Genomic DNA, 17,201 nt, shown 5'->3' with positions numbered 1-17,201 from the left:
GCAGTGCAGCGGTGCAATCTTGGCTTACTGCAACCTCCGTCTTCCGGGTTCAAGTGATTCTCCTGCCTCAGCCTCCCCAGTAGCTGGGACTATAGGTGCATGCCACCACACCTGGCTACTTTTTGTATTTGTAGTAGAGACGGGGTTTTGCCATGTTGGCCAGATTGGTCTCGAACTCCTGACCTCAGATGATCCGCCTGCCTCAGCCTCCCAAAGTGCTGGGATTACAGGCATGAGCCAATCACTCCCCGCCCCCAGGTTGTATTCTTAATTCCCGGCTCATGGGCATCAATGCCCACCCTGATGAGACCCACACTCAGAAGGAAAACACCAGACACTTACTAATTGTTGAGACAAACATGATGCAGAATCCCGCAAATATGGGAATTGGATAGCCAATTCTGCAAAACACAAACATCAGACAAATCTGGTGACTGCAGGCTATTTTTTTAAGGCTTTATATTGATTTTCTCCTGGCTACCCTTTGGGATCAGACAGATAAGTGTTTGGTGGACTTTTCTGAAAATTCATATACTCAGTGCTTCCTATGTGACCTTTTTGTGTTTGACTGTCTTGGAACGTGAATACATTTATGGACTGCCACTGTGAAGAGAAATTTCTCTGGAATAAATGTTAACACAATATTGGCAAGTAACCCAGAACACATCCAAAACACACGGCCCCTATTTCTGTCATTTTTAAAAAATGATTCCTTTAATTATAGTCTTTGCTAGAGCTCTCCCGAAGGAGCCACTGCAATCAAATGATTCGGGTAAAAGGCCATCCAGTGAGTCCATTGGCAGACTGCAGTACGTCTAAGAGGCATTAGGAAGCAAGATGTTAAGATCTGCCTTCCTGTTGACCCCATGAGGCCAACCTAGAAAGACAAAGTCTCATTTTCTGTGCAAAATTTTAAAATCCAAATTGCTCCGTGAGACCACTGCTCACCTAGGACTCTGGTGCCAGGTCAACAGGGCTGGTGGAAAGACCCTGGCATTCCCCTATGCCATGTCTGGCTGGACACGTGACCCTGCCACTTAATCTAGGGAGGTCTCCTCTCAGCCCCTCGGAGAGACCACCGCCCACCTCCCAGGACTGGAGTACGGAAAAAGATATGGATGTTAAACTGTTAACACCAGTGCCTAGAGCATAGAAGGTGCCTAAGAAATGTCATCTCCCTCCTCATTCTCTTCCTTCTTTGTCCTCTGTTTCTGCTGGATCAAGTAGACAGCTGGATCCCTGCTCTGTGGGTGGGGCATGAGGGTACAGGCAGCTTCCTAGCCCCTCTGCTTTGAGAGGAAGCCAACAGTGGCTGAGCTCTTGCCCAATTGCAGGTTTGCTCCAACCCAGAAGAGCCTGAAACATCTCTAAGTCTCTTCTGTCTCTAGCTCTGGACCCTCAGGAACCTGGAGAGGAATCAAATGAATCCACGAAGGCAGAAGAGCCAAGCATCCTGAGCTCTGGGCACAGTCTGGAAGGGTTCTTCCATTCCAGGCTTTAATAAAAAATTGTAATCAGCTGAGCATGATGGCTCATGCCTGTAATCCTAGCACTTTGGGAGGCCAAGGCGGGTGGATCACCTGAGTTCAGGAGTTCAAGACCAGCCTGGGCAACATGGCAAAACCCTATCTGTACTTAAAAAAAAAAAAAAAAAAAAAATACAAAAAATGAGTCAGGCATGGTAGTGCACACTTGTAATCCCAACTACTTGGGAGGCTGAGGCACGAGAATTGCTTGAACCTAGAAGGCGGAGGATGTAGTGAGCTGAGAGTGCCACTGCACTCCAGCCTGGGTGACAGAGCGAGATTCCGTCTCAAAAAAAAAAAAAAAAAAAAAAAAGCCAAAAAAACCATAATCATAGCGCCTTCATTTAAAGTTTACACTCAGTTCTCCAAGCATTTACACCCAACAGATTCAGTCATGATTTAATAAGGGCCCTATTTCACCTCCCTATGTTACAGATGAGGAAACTGAGGCATGACATCATGATATCTGTCATTACTTATCAGATGTCATCAGACTAATTTCACCTGGGCCATGCCCACATGGCTTTTCCTTGTAAACTTTACCACCTCCTCCAGTACCCAAACGGCATATATGGCTTTAAACAGAATCTTTCCAAAAGTTCTCTTGACCATATTCAAATATTTTTTAACTGCTTCACCTGTATCCAGAAACCAAATACCAAAAACACAGAGAGTAACTCACAAGCATGACAGATTCCCAGACAGTCAGTCCCCTCCCACAAACCATGCAAAGATTCCCCTACTGTGAACAGAGTTGAGCTTGTAATTCACAAAGTGGGGCTCCAAGCAAATTGGGTAAACCAGGGAAGATGCCAGGATTCTGACCTGTAGTTCAGATGGCCATCGGGTGGCAGCTTCTTCTGTCTCAGCCCACTCAGAGCTGATTCTCTGTGCCCCTTATTCATGTGAACAAAAGAAACCCAACACTGGGGGCTCACACCGCACTGCAGGATACTGAATTAGGAAATGTCCAGGAGGCTCAGAGAGGAGAACTCACAGGCAATTTATTTTCAGCAACTACAGTTTGTCCCATGAAAGAACGAGCATATGACAATCTTCCTGGCTATCCTGGAATAAACACAGGCTTCTCCCTCCGTTCAATATATATTTGGAAAATCTAGTCGTTGGAGTACCAATACATATCAAAGCTATTGGAATTAGGGGCTTCACTCTTGTTTCACCAGTTCTTCATTGTGGCTATTTATAAGGCTCTAATATGGAACCCTTCAGGCTGCAGGGACATCCCTGAAGCCAAATAAGACATCTGTGGCCCTTTCCCAGACTGTAGGCAGAAGCACTGGGTGGTTTCAGGACAAAACTCAATAAAATGTGACAACTCCTGTCTGTGGCCCCCAAACCACCAGCCATACTGTGCCCACTGTTCAGTCCAGCCAGTATTCCAGGTAACCCATCAGGGCACAGCTGGGGTAGGCTGGAAGCCACTGAGGTCCCTCCCTACCTGAAGACTCAGACATTCCCACGACTGTAAGCAGGGAACCAGCATGCTGGGTGGCCTGAGATTCCAAGGGAGGGTAGCTGGTTTTATCCATTTTTCAGATGATCAACACTGAGGCTCGGGGAGGTGAATTACTTGCCCCAAATTCAAGGCTACGGGCATACCTTGAGTGTGTTAACATGTGCTAGGCCCTGCTGATATGCACCTGGGTGTGGACGCTGGAGCACATGGGATGGAGAGTGCACAGTTTCACTGAAAACCACAGGGTTTGTGCCCACAGAGGGTTCTTTTTAACCATCTGAGGTGCTGTGTTTTCTTTAGAAACACTGCAGCTACTGTTTTTCTTTTTAATTCTCTTTGGGATTTTAACAATGCATGTATGGAATAAACAAATATCAAAGCTAGAAGGAAACTCAAGGGCTAGCCAGTCCCAACCCTCACCTTACGTGAGAAAGCTGAGGTTCAGAGACAGAGTGGCTCACCCATGGCTGCAAAGCAAGCCAATGGCTTCAGATACAACCAGGCTCATGTTGCCGCCTTCTTGGTACCGGACACACCTGTGCCTGCACTTTCAACACAGGCCAAGCCACTGCAGGGGCTGCTCAGTGGTAAGCACTGGGCATTATTTTTCCCCAGAGCTCAGCTTCAAGGCAAAGAAGACTCCCTGGGAAGCTCCTGGGTCTCTGTCCTCAAACTCTTCTGGCCCTTCGGGCACCCACCATAGAAGGAGGGTCATCCAGCGCCCCTAGTCATTGAGTGGTGGGCAGAAGGACCAAACCCTTTCTGCTTCCCCACAGTATCTCCTAAACAGACAGAAACTCAACTGACATTAGTCACAATCTGTGTCTGAGTTGCCCCCCTTGTCTCAATTCAGGGCCATCTCAATTAAAGTATTGCTAAGCAGAGCTAGATCTGATTTGGCAAACCTTTAGCCAAATGTCAACCTGGCCCACGGTCATCCTCTACAGAGCATCATGAAGCAGTTAATCCAATTTGAGTAAGACTAAAAATCATATATTGAATCCCTAGAAAAACATGTAAAACAATAAAAGTTATGTTAATTATATATACTTAGTCATTGGAGAAACCCCATCTGTCCCTAAATGGTCAATGAAGACAATACTTCTCTAGTGTTAATAATTAGCCTATCCTTGCCATGGAGATTAGTGGAAGCTCTCTTCTCATGATTGCTAAAACCACAGTTTCCTCTACCATGGTAAATTACAAAAAGCATACAGACTACAGAGCCCCGAAGGGTGCAAACTATCACCAGATGCAACGAGAGACAACAGCTCCCTTCCAGTGATCCCTACACACTCCTAAAAGGTGTGCAGTAAATGAATGTCCGTAAATGGAATGATATTTTCAATTTGCCTGGATATAGTAGGAGGTTTGTCAATCATTTAGTAAATAAAACAAAATTCTTCGATTCCGCTTGTCAAAATTCTTAGGTCCTGCTTGTCTTTTCCAGCTACCAGAGAGTTCCAGGGGGCACGGACTTCTCACTTTCCTGGGCGTGAGCCCTGTTCTCTGACACACAGCTTAACGGAGCCTTTGCTTCTCCTAGGAATGTTCTAATTCCACAGCCAGTTTCCTCTGATTTCAGAAGCAAAGACTTGTCAAGCCCTCCCTACCATCCTAACCACATCCAGGATGGGAGATCCCTTCTCAGAACAGCTGGTTTCCCTGTCCATACAGAAGCTGAAAAGGTCACCGCTTATTCCTACAAAGCCCACTTCAGACCCACTGGCTGAAGCTAGCAAAAAAATAAAATAAAACCACAGTAGATTTCATACAGATTTCATGCCCTGTGGCTTCCTCCTTGTCGTTCAGATGTTAGCTAAGATTTGCAAGGAAAAAGAACAGCTTTCAAATATACTAAGTAACTATGGAAATAAATTAAGCCACTGACGCTGGCTTGATAAAAAGCAGATCGCCGAGACACTGACAAGCTAAGAAGGAAGCAAGGGAAACGGTCCCCAGCAATGAAGTTAACTCTTTCCCAAGCCAGTCATTTGGTGTGGAATATCTTTTGGTTCTGAAGATGCAACTATTATTTCAACCTTATGCTAAGCAAGACCACAATGCCACATCGTTACCTGACTGAGGGAAGAGAGAAATCTAAACGTGTTGTCCCATTGTTCATGTGCCTGGAACATTCCTCTTATGTACATATATATCTAAAATTTGCTTCTTAGACCAAATGATGACCAAACATCACTAGTATAATTTCTGGTACCACCTGCACACAACTACAATCATGAAATGAATAGTTCAGCCAGAATTATAAAATAAGAGGCAAGAGGCTCCAACATGGAAATCAGGTCAATCCAGCAACCTCAGGCTTTCTTGGAAAGTGTGCTATATTGGCCAGGTGATCACTACACACACTCAAATCAAAGGTTTTTGCCACCTATCTGGTCATATATTTTTCAGCAGAAATATAGTATCTGAATAACAAATGAAACAGGAAGAATGTGCATCCTATTAGCAGCTAAATGAACCCAAGAATTGTTACTCTATATTTTCAGGGTTTGGTGTGAGAACTTACCAAATATTTAAAAACAGCAGACAGGGCTGGGCATGGTGGCTCACGCCTGTAATCCCAGCACTTTGAGAGGCTGAGGCGGGAGGATCACTTGAGGTCAGGAGTTCGAGATCAGCCTGGCCAAATGCTGAAACCCCATCTCTACTAAAATTACAAAAAAAATTAGCCAGATATAGTGGCACGTAGTCTCAGCTACTCGGGAGGCTGAGGCAGGAACACTGCTTGAACCTGGGAAGCAGAGGTTGCAGTGAGCTGAGATAGCCCTGCTGCACTCCAGCCTGGGCAATAGAGCGAGACTCTGTCTCAATAAATAAATAAATAAATAAACAAACAAACAAACAAACAGACAGGCGGCCTACCTTTTGTGATTCCTACCCACAAAAGCCACACACGTGACACCATCACGACCGTGAATAGAGGATTCCAGTTATGGTGTGGTACGCTGTAGAATGTCTCGATTCAGAGTGGGTCCCACTTCAGTTAAAACAAGCAGCTTTGGAAAAGAATAGCTCTGCGCAGCCTGACTACAGGAAGCTTTCCCCACACATCTTTAAGGATGCACAAGGCTGGACCAGTTCACATCAGGGATTGGAAAAAGACTGAGTATTTCCGGGACCAGGGAGGTTCCATGTCCACAGGAATCAGGCTGATCTTTTCTAAACTCTCTGCTCATTGATTAAAAATAGCAAAATCAGCAACTCACTGGGTCTTCAGCAGCTCTGCCTGGTACAACCAGGAAGAGCCCAAGTCAGTGCAAGAAAGACAGATTTTGAGCTGCATTCTTTATTTCTAGTAGCTAAAAGTACAAGCTATATAATTGTAAGCAGGTGGGAAGAACAGGAAGGGGGGAAGAACAAAGCTTGAAACGGGACAGTCAGAACACGTGGCTACAGTCCTGCCACTGTTGTGGTAAATGCTTTCTCCTCCTGAACTGCAAACTCTTTTGCCCATAAAATGCTAGGACTGGCCCAAAAGCTTTCAGGAAAAGTCTCTGCAAGCTCTTCCATATTTTTAACTACTCTTTAATCAGAAACATATTAACCAATTTTAAAAAGCCTTTAAACACATTTGTTTACAACACTGAAGACCTGAGTCATACATCTTGCTCATGGAGGATGTGATTGGCATAGTCTACATCAAAAGACTGTTTGCAATGGCTCACAAGTTAACTCCTTGAAGACAATTAAAGGCAAATGGAATGCATTTGTCGCTTCTCTGATTCCATCTGAACTGTGGTGGGAAGCAGAATCTTGGAGTGTCCAGAAGAGCTGCCCAGTCCCCAAATTCATATCTACCGGGCTTGGAAATTATGAGACAAATCACAAATCAGGATCACAATATGAAACTTTATTTGCTCGCTGGGCGCAGTGGCTCACACCTGTAATCCCAGCACTTTGGGAGGCTGAGGTGGGCAGATCACCTGAGGTCAGGAGTTCGACACCAGCTTGGCCAACACGGTAAAACCTCGTCTCTACCAAAAAATACAAAAATTAGCCAGGCATGGTGGTGCACACCTGTAATCCCAGCTACTGAGGAGACTAAGACATGCGAATTGCTTGAACCCAGGAGGTGGAGGTTGCAGTGAGCCAAGATCACACCGCTGCACTCCAGCCTGGGTGACAGAGCAAGACTCTATCTCAAAAAAAAAAGAAAAAAAAATTTGTCCTTCCATATTACCAGGCAGCACTAGAAAATCATTTTCAAATTTGCTGGGTAGCTGGACAAAACAGTTGGGGATTACAATTTTGCTCTAGAAAATTTCCAAAGTGGATTACTCACCATGAGAATAGACTAAATTTCACAAGTCACAAAATGGAAGATAATGTTTTTGAAGTCCCAAACATGAGCCTGGTGTGGCTACAGCCTCAAAGCCGTGGGAGTATTTAACAGGGGAAAGGGCTCACTGGTTTTAAACAAGCTTCTTCCCCATGGCATAAGCAAAGCATTAAAAATAAGAATGGGATTTTTAAAAAAGCTTTTCATTTGCCATTTGCGTTTGGAAGATTGGAGTACTCACATCATTTCAGCCGAATTTCTAAGTATTACACTGTACGGCTAGTAATGTTCCACCCAAGTGATTGGCAAGGTATTATTACGATAATGTCCTCAACTTTCACATACAGTATTTGAGCTGTTTGCTTTCTCAGAATACAAAACCCTGAGCTATTTTCTGTAATTATACCAGATGCATTTTAAGAAGCATTCTTAGTCTTGAAAAAAGGAAAGAAAACAATCCTGCAACTACTGAGGTCTGTTTGGTTTTTCTCCTGAGAACAGAGGAGTCACTGAATGTTACCTTCTTAATGGGCTTACAGTTAGCCGTTTGCTGGGTTAATTTGCTTAGCATATTTTATGTAGCAGCCTTAGAATATTGCTCTGTACAGACTAGAGGGCTGGACATGGCTCGAGATTGTTGAAATCAATTCAATGGCACCCTTCCATCCAGAAAATCCAACTGCAGATGTTGAGAATGTGCTCCTGTCTGACTCAAGCTCCATGTGTCCAAGGCAGCTTGTGCTGGCGGAAGGCCAGATCTGCCGTCCCCTCCCTGAGCCCCAGCCACCACCCAAGGCTTCCTCACCTCTCAGTGCCCCTAACCCTAGAGTGGCACAAGGCTCTGCTCTCAGAGCTTGGTTGATTTAATGCTCTGTTGCCACCTTGAAGTGTTTCATAATGTTTGAATGTGGGGCACACATTTTCATTTTGCACTGAGACCCACAAGTGATGTAGCCAGTCCTGCGCCCCACTCCCCACGCCAAAGGCAGAGGAAATACGAAGTTCTCCCTGCTCCCTGCCCACCTACCTTGCTTAAAATAGTGCTTGATTCACTCATTCTCTTTGGCTTTGGAATCTCTAATGGCTCCCAATTGCCCCACACAGAATCCCACTCCTTTCTCAGCCCAGCACTTGGGGCCTCTTACAGCCTAGCCCAGCCCTAATTTCCCCTGCCTCTTTTGTTCTGCCCTCTCCCCGCCACCATCTCTTCCATGTCTAGTATTTGTTCCTGCTTCTGGGCCTGGTCTGCAGGTAGGACTCTGGGCACACCCTTCCGCACCATTTCTGGTGTTTAACAATATGTATGCCTCACACACGTGTAACTTTCACCTAGGTAGCTACACTGTGCACTTGGCAGCCCCCAAGTGCTGTTGGCAGCCCCAACACTCAACTGTACCAGCTCCCACTCCTTGCACTGACACCTTGGGGGCCTGCCTCCTCCTCTCAGCTGCAAGGCCCTTGTCCTGAGCTTTGAGCCCCCACGGACCAGGCAGAACTGGTCTACCTCAGCTATAGAAGAACAAACACTTCACCAACAGTGGAGAAGTAAACAGTTATTCCAAACAATGTGAGTTCAAAAAAATCTAGAACAGCCTGATTCATCTGAAGCTAGTTTGGGCAGCTTGGATTATCCAGACAATAGCCTCAGTTCTCTTCCTTTCATGCACGTGGACATGGCTACGTAACCAGCAGAAGGGAAGAACACAGCCCGTGACCTCGGCATCAACTCGGAGCTCCATCTGCGCACCAGTGCGTCCAACCTTTTCCCACACTCCCTACCTGGTATCTGTGGGAACCTTTAACATGCCAGTTCCGAAAGAAGACACCTTGGCTCTCTACAGAGAAGTGCATGGCCTGAGGTAGGAGGCCATACGGCTCATAAAATAGGATGACAGCCATGGCGGCTGTAGAGTTCCTGCTGCCAAGGGCGATTCTGACAAATGCACTTATGAAACCTGGCATTTAGACAGGCCAAAGTCCTCCCACTCGGTGGAAGAGGTCCTCTTTATTCTGTCTTCTTTAATATTTTCTTACTTGTTGAGCAACAGAAGGGAGAATAGAATAGGAAATTATGGTTATCTGGGAACAGAGACATAGAGGAAGGAGACTGGGTTTTCCCCAGCTCACCCACCATGGATTTTCCAGACTCTCACCAATGAATAAGAAGCAGAATTCCAGGAAGGACATAAGCTAGGACTGATACAAATATCAAACTCTTAGATTAAAGTAGTCTGCCCTACCTGTTGGTCAGCAGTCCTATGAAAGGGTTGGTGATGAGCTGGACGGTGGCTTTCGAGGCAAACAACAGACCAACTTGCACGTTTTCATTCAGGAGGTCTTTGTCTTCACTGGGACAGTCGGAAGGAACAGCGGACGCGTTGGTCACCATGTGCTGTGTAGCGGTCTGATGAAGTGTCAGGTCTCTGGTAGCGTTCCCAGTGACCATGGTCGAGTTATCATAATAGGAGAAGATGCTCTGGAAGCTGTCTGAGATGGAGGCTGTGTGCACTGGCCTGGCCGTCTGGATTTCCGTAGCATTCTTCTCATGCTTAATGCTGTACAGATAACTTGGGATGATGGGGACTGGGGATAAGAGCAGAATGGCAAGGTGGTGATCACACTGAAACCCTCTCCAGGAAACTATGGTTGTGTCAGCAGGGAGCAGTGGCTCCAGGACTTTGGGAGGCTGAGGCAGGTGTTCCTGAGGTCAGGAGTTCGAGACCAGCCTGGCCAACATGCAGAAACCCTCTCTCTACTAAAAATACAAAAATTAGCTGGGCATGGTGGCACCCGCCTGTAATCCCAGCTCCTTGCGAGGCTGAGAAAGGAGGATCGCTTGAACCTGGGAGGTGGAAGTTGCAGTGAGCCAAGATTGCCCCACTGCACTCCAGCCTGGGTGACAGAGTGAGACTCTGTCTCAAACAAACAAAACAACAACAACAACAAAACTATGGTTGTGTCAAATGCCAGAAGAGATCCACAGAGGTGACAGGTCTACCCCAAAACAGGAGCCCTGTGCCATATGTCTACAACGACATTGGAGCAAGTTCACTTTGCTTAGCTCACTAGAAAGAACCAAGCCCCCAACGGCCCTGAGAATTGTCTCCTCTCAAAAGGCAGCTGCTGTGCTGAACTGACTGGTCCCAGAGATTCTGTCATTTGTGGGTTTCTTCCACATTGTTCCTTCAAGGAATATTTCAGAAAAGCAAAATGTGGTCTGACGTTAAGAGAGTGCTGACCTGGGGTCAACCAGTGCTTCTAAGAAAGAGAGGCTCAAAAGACTTTCAAATGAATGAATCAAGGAAACAGAAAACTACACTTCATTATGTGTCTTAGAAAAAAATTAACCTGCAGGAAGTAATAACTTGGAAATTCTGCAACAGGCCCACTTCATCCTTCTATTATGTGAGTGGGAATCTGCAATTTTTCCTACAACTTGTAAGATTTAAGAATTCCTAAGGCTTTCACAAGGAAAAAGCAAAACTGAAACAGGCCGGGCACGGTGGCTCAGGCCTGTAATCAATCCCAGCACTTTGGGAGGTCGAGGCGGGTAGATCACCTGAGGTCAGGAGTTCAAGACCAGCCTGGCCAACATGGCAAAATCCTGTCTCTAATAAAAATACAAAAATTAGCCAGCTTTGGTGAGGCATGCCGGTAACCCAGCTACTCCAGAAGCTAACACAGGAGAATCACTTGAACCCAGGAGGTGGAGGTTGCAGTGAGCCAAGATTGTGCCACTGCCCTCCAGCCTGGGCAACAGAGTGAGACTCCGTTTCAAAAAACAAACAAAAACCAAAATAAAAAGCAACAACAAAAAAATACAAATTAAATTGTGAAACATGTAAACGAAGCTGTGAGCACATGTGTCCAATGGAGCACTCGAGCCGAAGCAGAACTAATGCAGTTGGTACTGAACAGGGATGAGCTCCACAGCTCTGATAACTCCTTGAGATGAAACCTATCAGATGCTCTGAAAACTGCTGTGAGAAAACCTGCAAATGGAGAGAAAGGAAACAGCTCCCACCACTTACAATCTAAATGAGTCATGATTTTTTTTCATTCATTAAAAACTGGGATTTTTTTTTTTTAAGGAAATGCATGCCAAATACTTCTCTGTTAATGGACCTAATTAAGAGACCTGGATTTCGATTATTTAATTTTTCAAAATTCCATATAGGAAAAACAACAAAACCAACATTGTTCAAATTGTTCTTGCAATGGTTCCTGAAATATTTCCATCTCAAGTCATTCACTAATACAGGATATCTAAATGTCTTGTTTTTGGAGTAAGGGATCGAAACTTGCTCTTTTAGGTACTACACCAAATTATTAACCTGCCTTTTTGAGTAGCCCAATAATTATTCTAACACGTAATTTTGAACTTTAGGAATTTCTCTTCTGTAACAGAAATCTTTTTCATCGCAGTGAAAGCAGGCAAGAGGATGCGGGAAATTATCAGGGGGAAACATAAGTTCTGGGTCTTATCGGATGTCACAGTTTTTGACCCGAGCATCAGGAAAGCGAAGCCACCAACGCGGCTCCTCCTAGCCCCGGCGCGGCAGTCTGGAGGGGATGTCTTTTTTGCAAATCGAGTTCTCCAACTTTCCCGGGCCTTGGCGGAGCTTCGGGATCGCGCAGGGGTAAGTGGAGTGCCGGGGAAGGGGCGCTGGGGCTGGGGTGCCGGGGCAGGGGTGCCCTGTCCGCACGTACCCACGACAGTGAGCAGCATGTTGTCCAGCAGCAGCGCCAGGAACACGATGAACAGGATGAGCTTCCGCGAGCGGCGGCTCTCCTGCAGCCAGCGGACCAGCGCCAGCTCGCTCAGGGCCATGGCTCCGGGGCTCCGCTGCGGGCGCGGCGCGCGGTGAGGACCCAAGGCGGCCGGGGACCCCCCATTCTCCCGTCCCCCAGGCCGCGGAAGGGCAGGTCAGGGAGCCGCGCGCAGCGGCCTTCGGGGACACCCCCGGGCGCCCCAGCTTCGGCTCACCTGCCTCGAGCGCGTCCCCACGAGCGCCTGCGCTCCCTGGAAAGAGCGCCCGCGAGCGCCGTCGGGGACCCAATCTGGGGACCCAACCTAGAACCCCCAGGACGCTGCCCTGATCCCCGCCGCCCCCAACTGTGCCACCTCCCAAACTGCACGCTCGGCCCCGTGCACCTTGCGCCCTGCGACCCGGCTGCCCCGGGGTCCCCGCAGCCCCGCCCGCGTAGCTCTGGGGTCCTCCCTGCCTCCCCCGGCCCCGCTCCCCTCCGGCACCGCGCCCTGCGAGCAGGGAACCGGGGCCGCGTTACCTCGGGGTCGCTTGCGATGCCTGCCCGGGTCCTCCGCGCCCGCGCCAACGCCCGCACCGCAGTGGGCTCCGTCAGTCCGGGCGGCTCCGGGTCGCAGTCTCCGCCCCAGCGCCCCGCCGCCGCCTCTCAGTTTACCGGGTCCGGCTCTGACGTCACGGCCGGAGGGAGCGGGGGCGGGGGGCTGGGGCGCCCCGGCCTCCGCCCGCCCGCGCCGTCGCTGCGCAGTAGGGGCCGCCCGCTCCCTGCCCCCGCCTCGGCCGCGGTTGCGCCTCTTCCACGGAACCAGCGCGTGGCCGATCGCCTTGGGGACCCGGGCCTGGGGAAGCGGCAGGGGCGCAGAGGGAAAGAGGTCAGAGACTGTGGACGAAGGGTGAAGGGCCAGGGACCAAGGCGAGGAGGCACGGACCAGGGCTTTCTTGTGGCTCCAAGTGGTGGCCCGAGCTGCTTTGAATAAACCACGTGGCTCTTTGAGCCTCAGTGTCCCTGAAATGGGCCGTGAGGACGGGAATGATGGCCGCGGGGTGAGATCGCCAGGGGTGACAGGTGCTGGGAGCCACGGACAGGCTTCTCTTTCCTGAAGAAGCCACCCTTTGCACCCACCATCCCCTCCCCTCTCCGACCTCTGCAGCCCGATGGGGGGTGCCACTCGGAGGAGACTTTGAGCCTTGGGCATCCTCAAGCTGGTGACATGGAAACGAGGGGAAAGGGGACACCTTTCAGTGTCACCCTACGGTAGGAGTTGGGGAGGTGAGGGTCCCAGGTCTCAGAAAGTGGGAGCAGTGGGTTTGGGCCTCCGGGGCCACCTGAGCAGGGGACCCTGGAGGCTAGGTGAGTGCACCTGGCCTCAGAGAAAGGGCTAGGGGGCGGGCTGTGGGCGGGGCAGCAGGCCTAGGCCCTGTGTCCCGTACTCTCTCCCCTCCATGCTGTGCCTGGGCGTCTGGATGAGAGATGGTTCCTAGAGCCAGGGGCCTGCGTGTGGCTGGTGCAGAGCTGTCATCCTCACTGCTAAGGGCTAAGAGCCTGCCTTTGATTTCCAGGTCCCTTTTATAAGCAAAGGAGAAACAAACATATGCCCCTGACATCGCTGGAGCTCTGCAGGCCCTCCGAGGGGACCATGGGAGCAAGAGCTGTTTTCTTGGAAAGCCACCTAGAATAAATGTTACCCTGTCACAGTCTCTTAGCAGAAGAGTGGCCTTGTTTTATTAATGTTAGCTTGTTGACAGCAGGAGGCCACTGAGAACAGCAGTGTGGTGTGTGGCTGCCCCCGCTCTCTCCACCTTCCTACTCCCTTGCGGAGACCCCCTGTGCTTCCCATTGCTACCCCATGTGTGGGAAGAGATGGTTGAATAGGTAAGTAGGTCAGGAACATGGGTCTCCAGGATGTCGCAGGATGTGCGCAACTTAAACATTAAACAGGGAGGACAGAAGGAAAACCACTTAGGAGGAGGAAGCAGATGGCAGAGAGCCGTTTAAGAAGGCAGGAGGGTATCACTCACAGAGTGCCCCAGAGTGCTTGCTCTGGAGTTTCAGAACCCAAGGATGCAGACTCTACCCCAGGGACCACGGGGACAGAGAGGCATCATGGTAAAGGGTGCCTGCCAGGATGCCCAGGTCCCAGTCTGCTACTTCCTTGACTGGTGGCCTTGGGCTGGTTATGTATCCTCTTTCTGGCTTAGTTTCACCATCTCTGGAATGGGGATACTCGCTGGACTTACTGCAGTGTGGTTGTGAGAATTCCAGGGGAATGCATAGGCAGCTCTTAGCACAGTGCCTGGCACAAAGTGAGAGCTCCGTAAGTGCCGGCCCCTCATTCATGTGGTAAATATATGTTGAGTTCTTACTATGTGCCAGCCACTATGGTTAATGCTGGGGAGACAGTAAAGCCTAGACAAATCCCTGCTGACATTCTGACCTGATAGCAGCATCATAGCGGTGAACACTGGAAGCCACACCAAACTCCAGCCCAGCAAGCTGGATGTGATGGCTCCAGGGACAATGCCAGCCCGGCGTTCCCGCCTCCGGATCACTGTCACCACCCCTAGAGCACTATGGCCTATAACAGACTTTTTGTTGAAACCCCCTAAAAAATGTTTAACAATATGTTTGCCTTACACATTTTCAAGTTGGCATCTAAAATGAGTTTTTAAATCATATATTTAAATAGGGTATATTGTATTTATTGACCTTTATGTATAAAATTATTATCTCTCTCCTTTAAATATACCCAAAGCAATTTGTATAAGAACACAAAACTGCCATGTTATACTTAAAAATATAAACAAGTATCCCTTTAACAGTCAAAATATTTACATTGTGTCCTTTACCCCTTGTAAGTATGTTTCCATTCTGTTTCCAACAGAATTTTATCCTACCTTAACGCTTTTATTGTTTAAATTCTGTATTCATCACCTTATGTATTATGTGAACTACAACAAATATGTGAATGTGCATTAGCTTTTTAAAATTTTCTACACATGGACGTAAAGATGGCAACAACAGACACTGGGGACTACTAAAGGGGAAAGAGAGGGAGGGGGGAAAAGGTTGAAAAACTAACTCTTGAGTACTATGCTCACTACCAGGGGGACAGGATCAATCATACCCCACATCTCAGCATCACTCAATATACCAATTAACAACTCTGCACATGTACCCCCTGAGTCTGAAACAAAAGTTGAAAGTATAAAAAAACGTTTAGGCACAGTGACTCATGCCTGTAATCCCAGCGTTTTGGTAGGCTGAGGTGGGAGGATCTCTTGAGGCCAGGAGTTTGAGACCAGTCTGGGCAAGATAGTGAGACACTCTACAAAAAAATTTAAAAATTAGTCGAGCATGGTGGTACACACCTGTGGTCCCAGTTACTTGGAAGGCTGGGGTGGGAGGATCACTTGAGCCCAGGAAGTTGAGGCTGCAGTGAGCCATGATCACACCACTGCACTCTAGCCTGGGCAACAGAGCAAGACCCTGCCTCAAAAATTAATTAATAATTAATTAATAAGCCTCTAAAATTCTCTTTAGGATTATGTGATTATAACAATGATTAATGGTATTTAAATGATCAAGACATCATACGCAAATACGTATTCTGATAAATAATTATTAAACATAAGAAGGAAAATTGTATTAAAAGTGCGTTACTTAAGAGATGGATAGGGAGGGGATTTTTGGAGCCTTGATGAAAGAGACACCAAAAGTGTCTCTGTTTGGTGCCGAGGATGTTTTTGTGCCTCAGGGCACTGTATACAGGAAGGGGGTCAGACTCAGGTTAGATAGGAAGGGAGCCTTGCTTTGCCCGGGGGAAGATGGGAGACTGTGGAGAGGGGAGGCCATGTAGGAGCGTGTGCATGTCCCCACCCAGGTCCGTCTCAGCCAGATGAGCTTTAGAATGGACAACATGAAAACTGAGGGTCTCAAACAGCTCAGGACATCTTCATATATACTCAGTGTCCTGCCCTTCCAGGCTGAAGAGCCTCAATGGCCACTTCTCATACCTGTCAGCCCTTGCCTTCCCCTTCTGGCCACAGTGGTTCCTCTCAGCATTTCTCTGCCCCAGGGCCTTTGCACATTTTCTTTCCCCTTCCTCTTCTTTTCTAGTTATTCCCTCATTCACTATCAGTCCCAGCGTCACTTCCTAGAGGAAAGCATGCGGTCCAGCATCAGACAGGCCCCTCCCTTATAAAACTTCATGAAGGTGTTACTTCTCCTTTTTACTTCACTTCCTCCTTTGAGTAACCCTCAAAGAAGCATTACTTCCTCTAGAGTTACTTCCTCTCTAGAGGAAAGTAACTCTCCTTCCTCTCCCTCCACTCACTTGCACCTTAACACTGGGGACTGAGGAGGTACAAAGGTGGTACCAGAGTTGACTTTTTCATTACATTTCAATATTTGGGAATGATAATTTCTAAATTCTATTTAGGAAGTAGCCACCTGAGACATAGCAGTTATTTGAAATAGACATTACAGGAGATGCACTAACAGTTTAAGCTGTAGACAGCATCCTAGTGGGGTCCCTTACAAGTTACATGACCTTGGTCATGCTACTTGACCTTTACATACCTCAGTTTCTTATCTGTCTCTCCAGCAGGATAACAGTCCCTCCCTCCCAGCGTAGTTATAGAGAGAAAGTGGGATGGGCCTTGCCTAGTGCCTGACATCCATTAGGTGTTCTCTGTTACTGGAAAATGGAAAGTGCTGGATACAGGGAAGGTATAGGTGTTTCCTGGGGGAAAAATCCTCAGGTGCTCCCCCACCAGAGAACTTGGAAACAAGGACAGTACCCTCACCTCCTGGGCATTAAGCTGTGACATGCAAATAATGGGTCAGAGCAGAAACGAACAAAGGCATCCCAAGAGACTCAATGGTTCCTAGCCTAGCCCAACCTGGCATACTAGTTATCACACAGACAGGGAAGGAAGGGAGAGTAGAGTAGCCAGGCAGGAGCCAGCGACCTGGCACAGGATCGGAACAGATAGGTCACAGAAGGTGGAGCCCAAATAGCTACCAAGCTCATGAAGAGACACTGACATGCTAGTCATCAGAGAAATGCCTATTAAAATGAGGTTGAGACACAGCCCTACACCCGGAGCACTGGCAACTATAGGAAGTT

General features: G+C 48.0%; 1 protein-coding gene and 1 long non-coding RNA gene across 2 annotated transcripts in view; one reads left to right on the top strand and one right to left on the bottom strand.

Annotated features, from left to right (window-relative positions):
- Positions 1-12,152, bottom strand: part of SLC18A2 (solute carrier family 18 member A2) — a 38,332-nt gene extending 26,180 nt beyond the window's left edge. Inside the window, exons 1-3 of the mRNA XM_002821182.6 lie at positions 12,017-12,152; positions 9,547-9,889; positions 343-401 (exon numbers count right to left, since the gene is read on the bottom strand). Coding sequence (XP_002821228.1) covers positions 343-401; positions 9,547-9,889; positions 12,017-12,137 — 523 coding nt within the window. The 5' untranslated portion in view covers positions 12,138-12,152. The remainder of the gene's footprint in view (positions 1-342; positions 402-9,546; positions 9,890-12,016) is intronic.
- LOC129048364 (uncharacterized) lies at positions 11,837-15,045 on the top strand. Its single transcript, XR_008510648.2, has 3 exons — positions 11,837-11,946; positions 12,048-12,170; positions 13,633-15,045. It is a non-coding gene; the product is annotated as an uncharacterized LOC129048364 (long non-coding RNA).
- Positions 15,046-17,201: the final 2,156 nt, after the last annotated feature.

Source organism: Pongo abelii, chromosome 8 (assembly GCF_028885655.2).
Source record: "Pongo abelii isolate AG06213 chromosome 8, NHGRI_mPonAbe1-v2.0_pri, whole genome shotgun sequence".
NCBI lineage: Eukaryota > Metazoa > Chordata > Mammalia > Primates > Hominidae > Pongo > Pongo abelii.
Note: the sequence above shows the minus strand (reverse complement) of the source record. Positions and strands in the feature narration are given on the sequence as shown.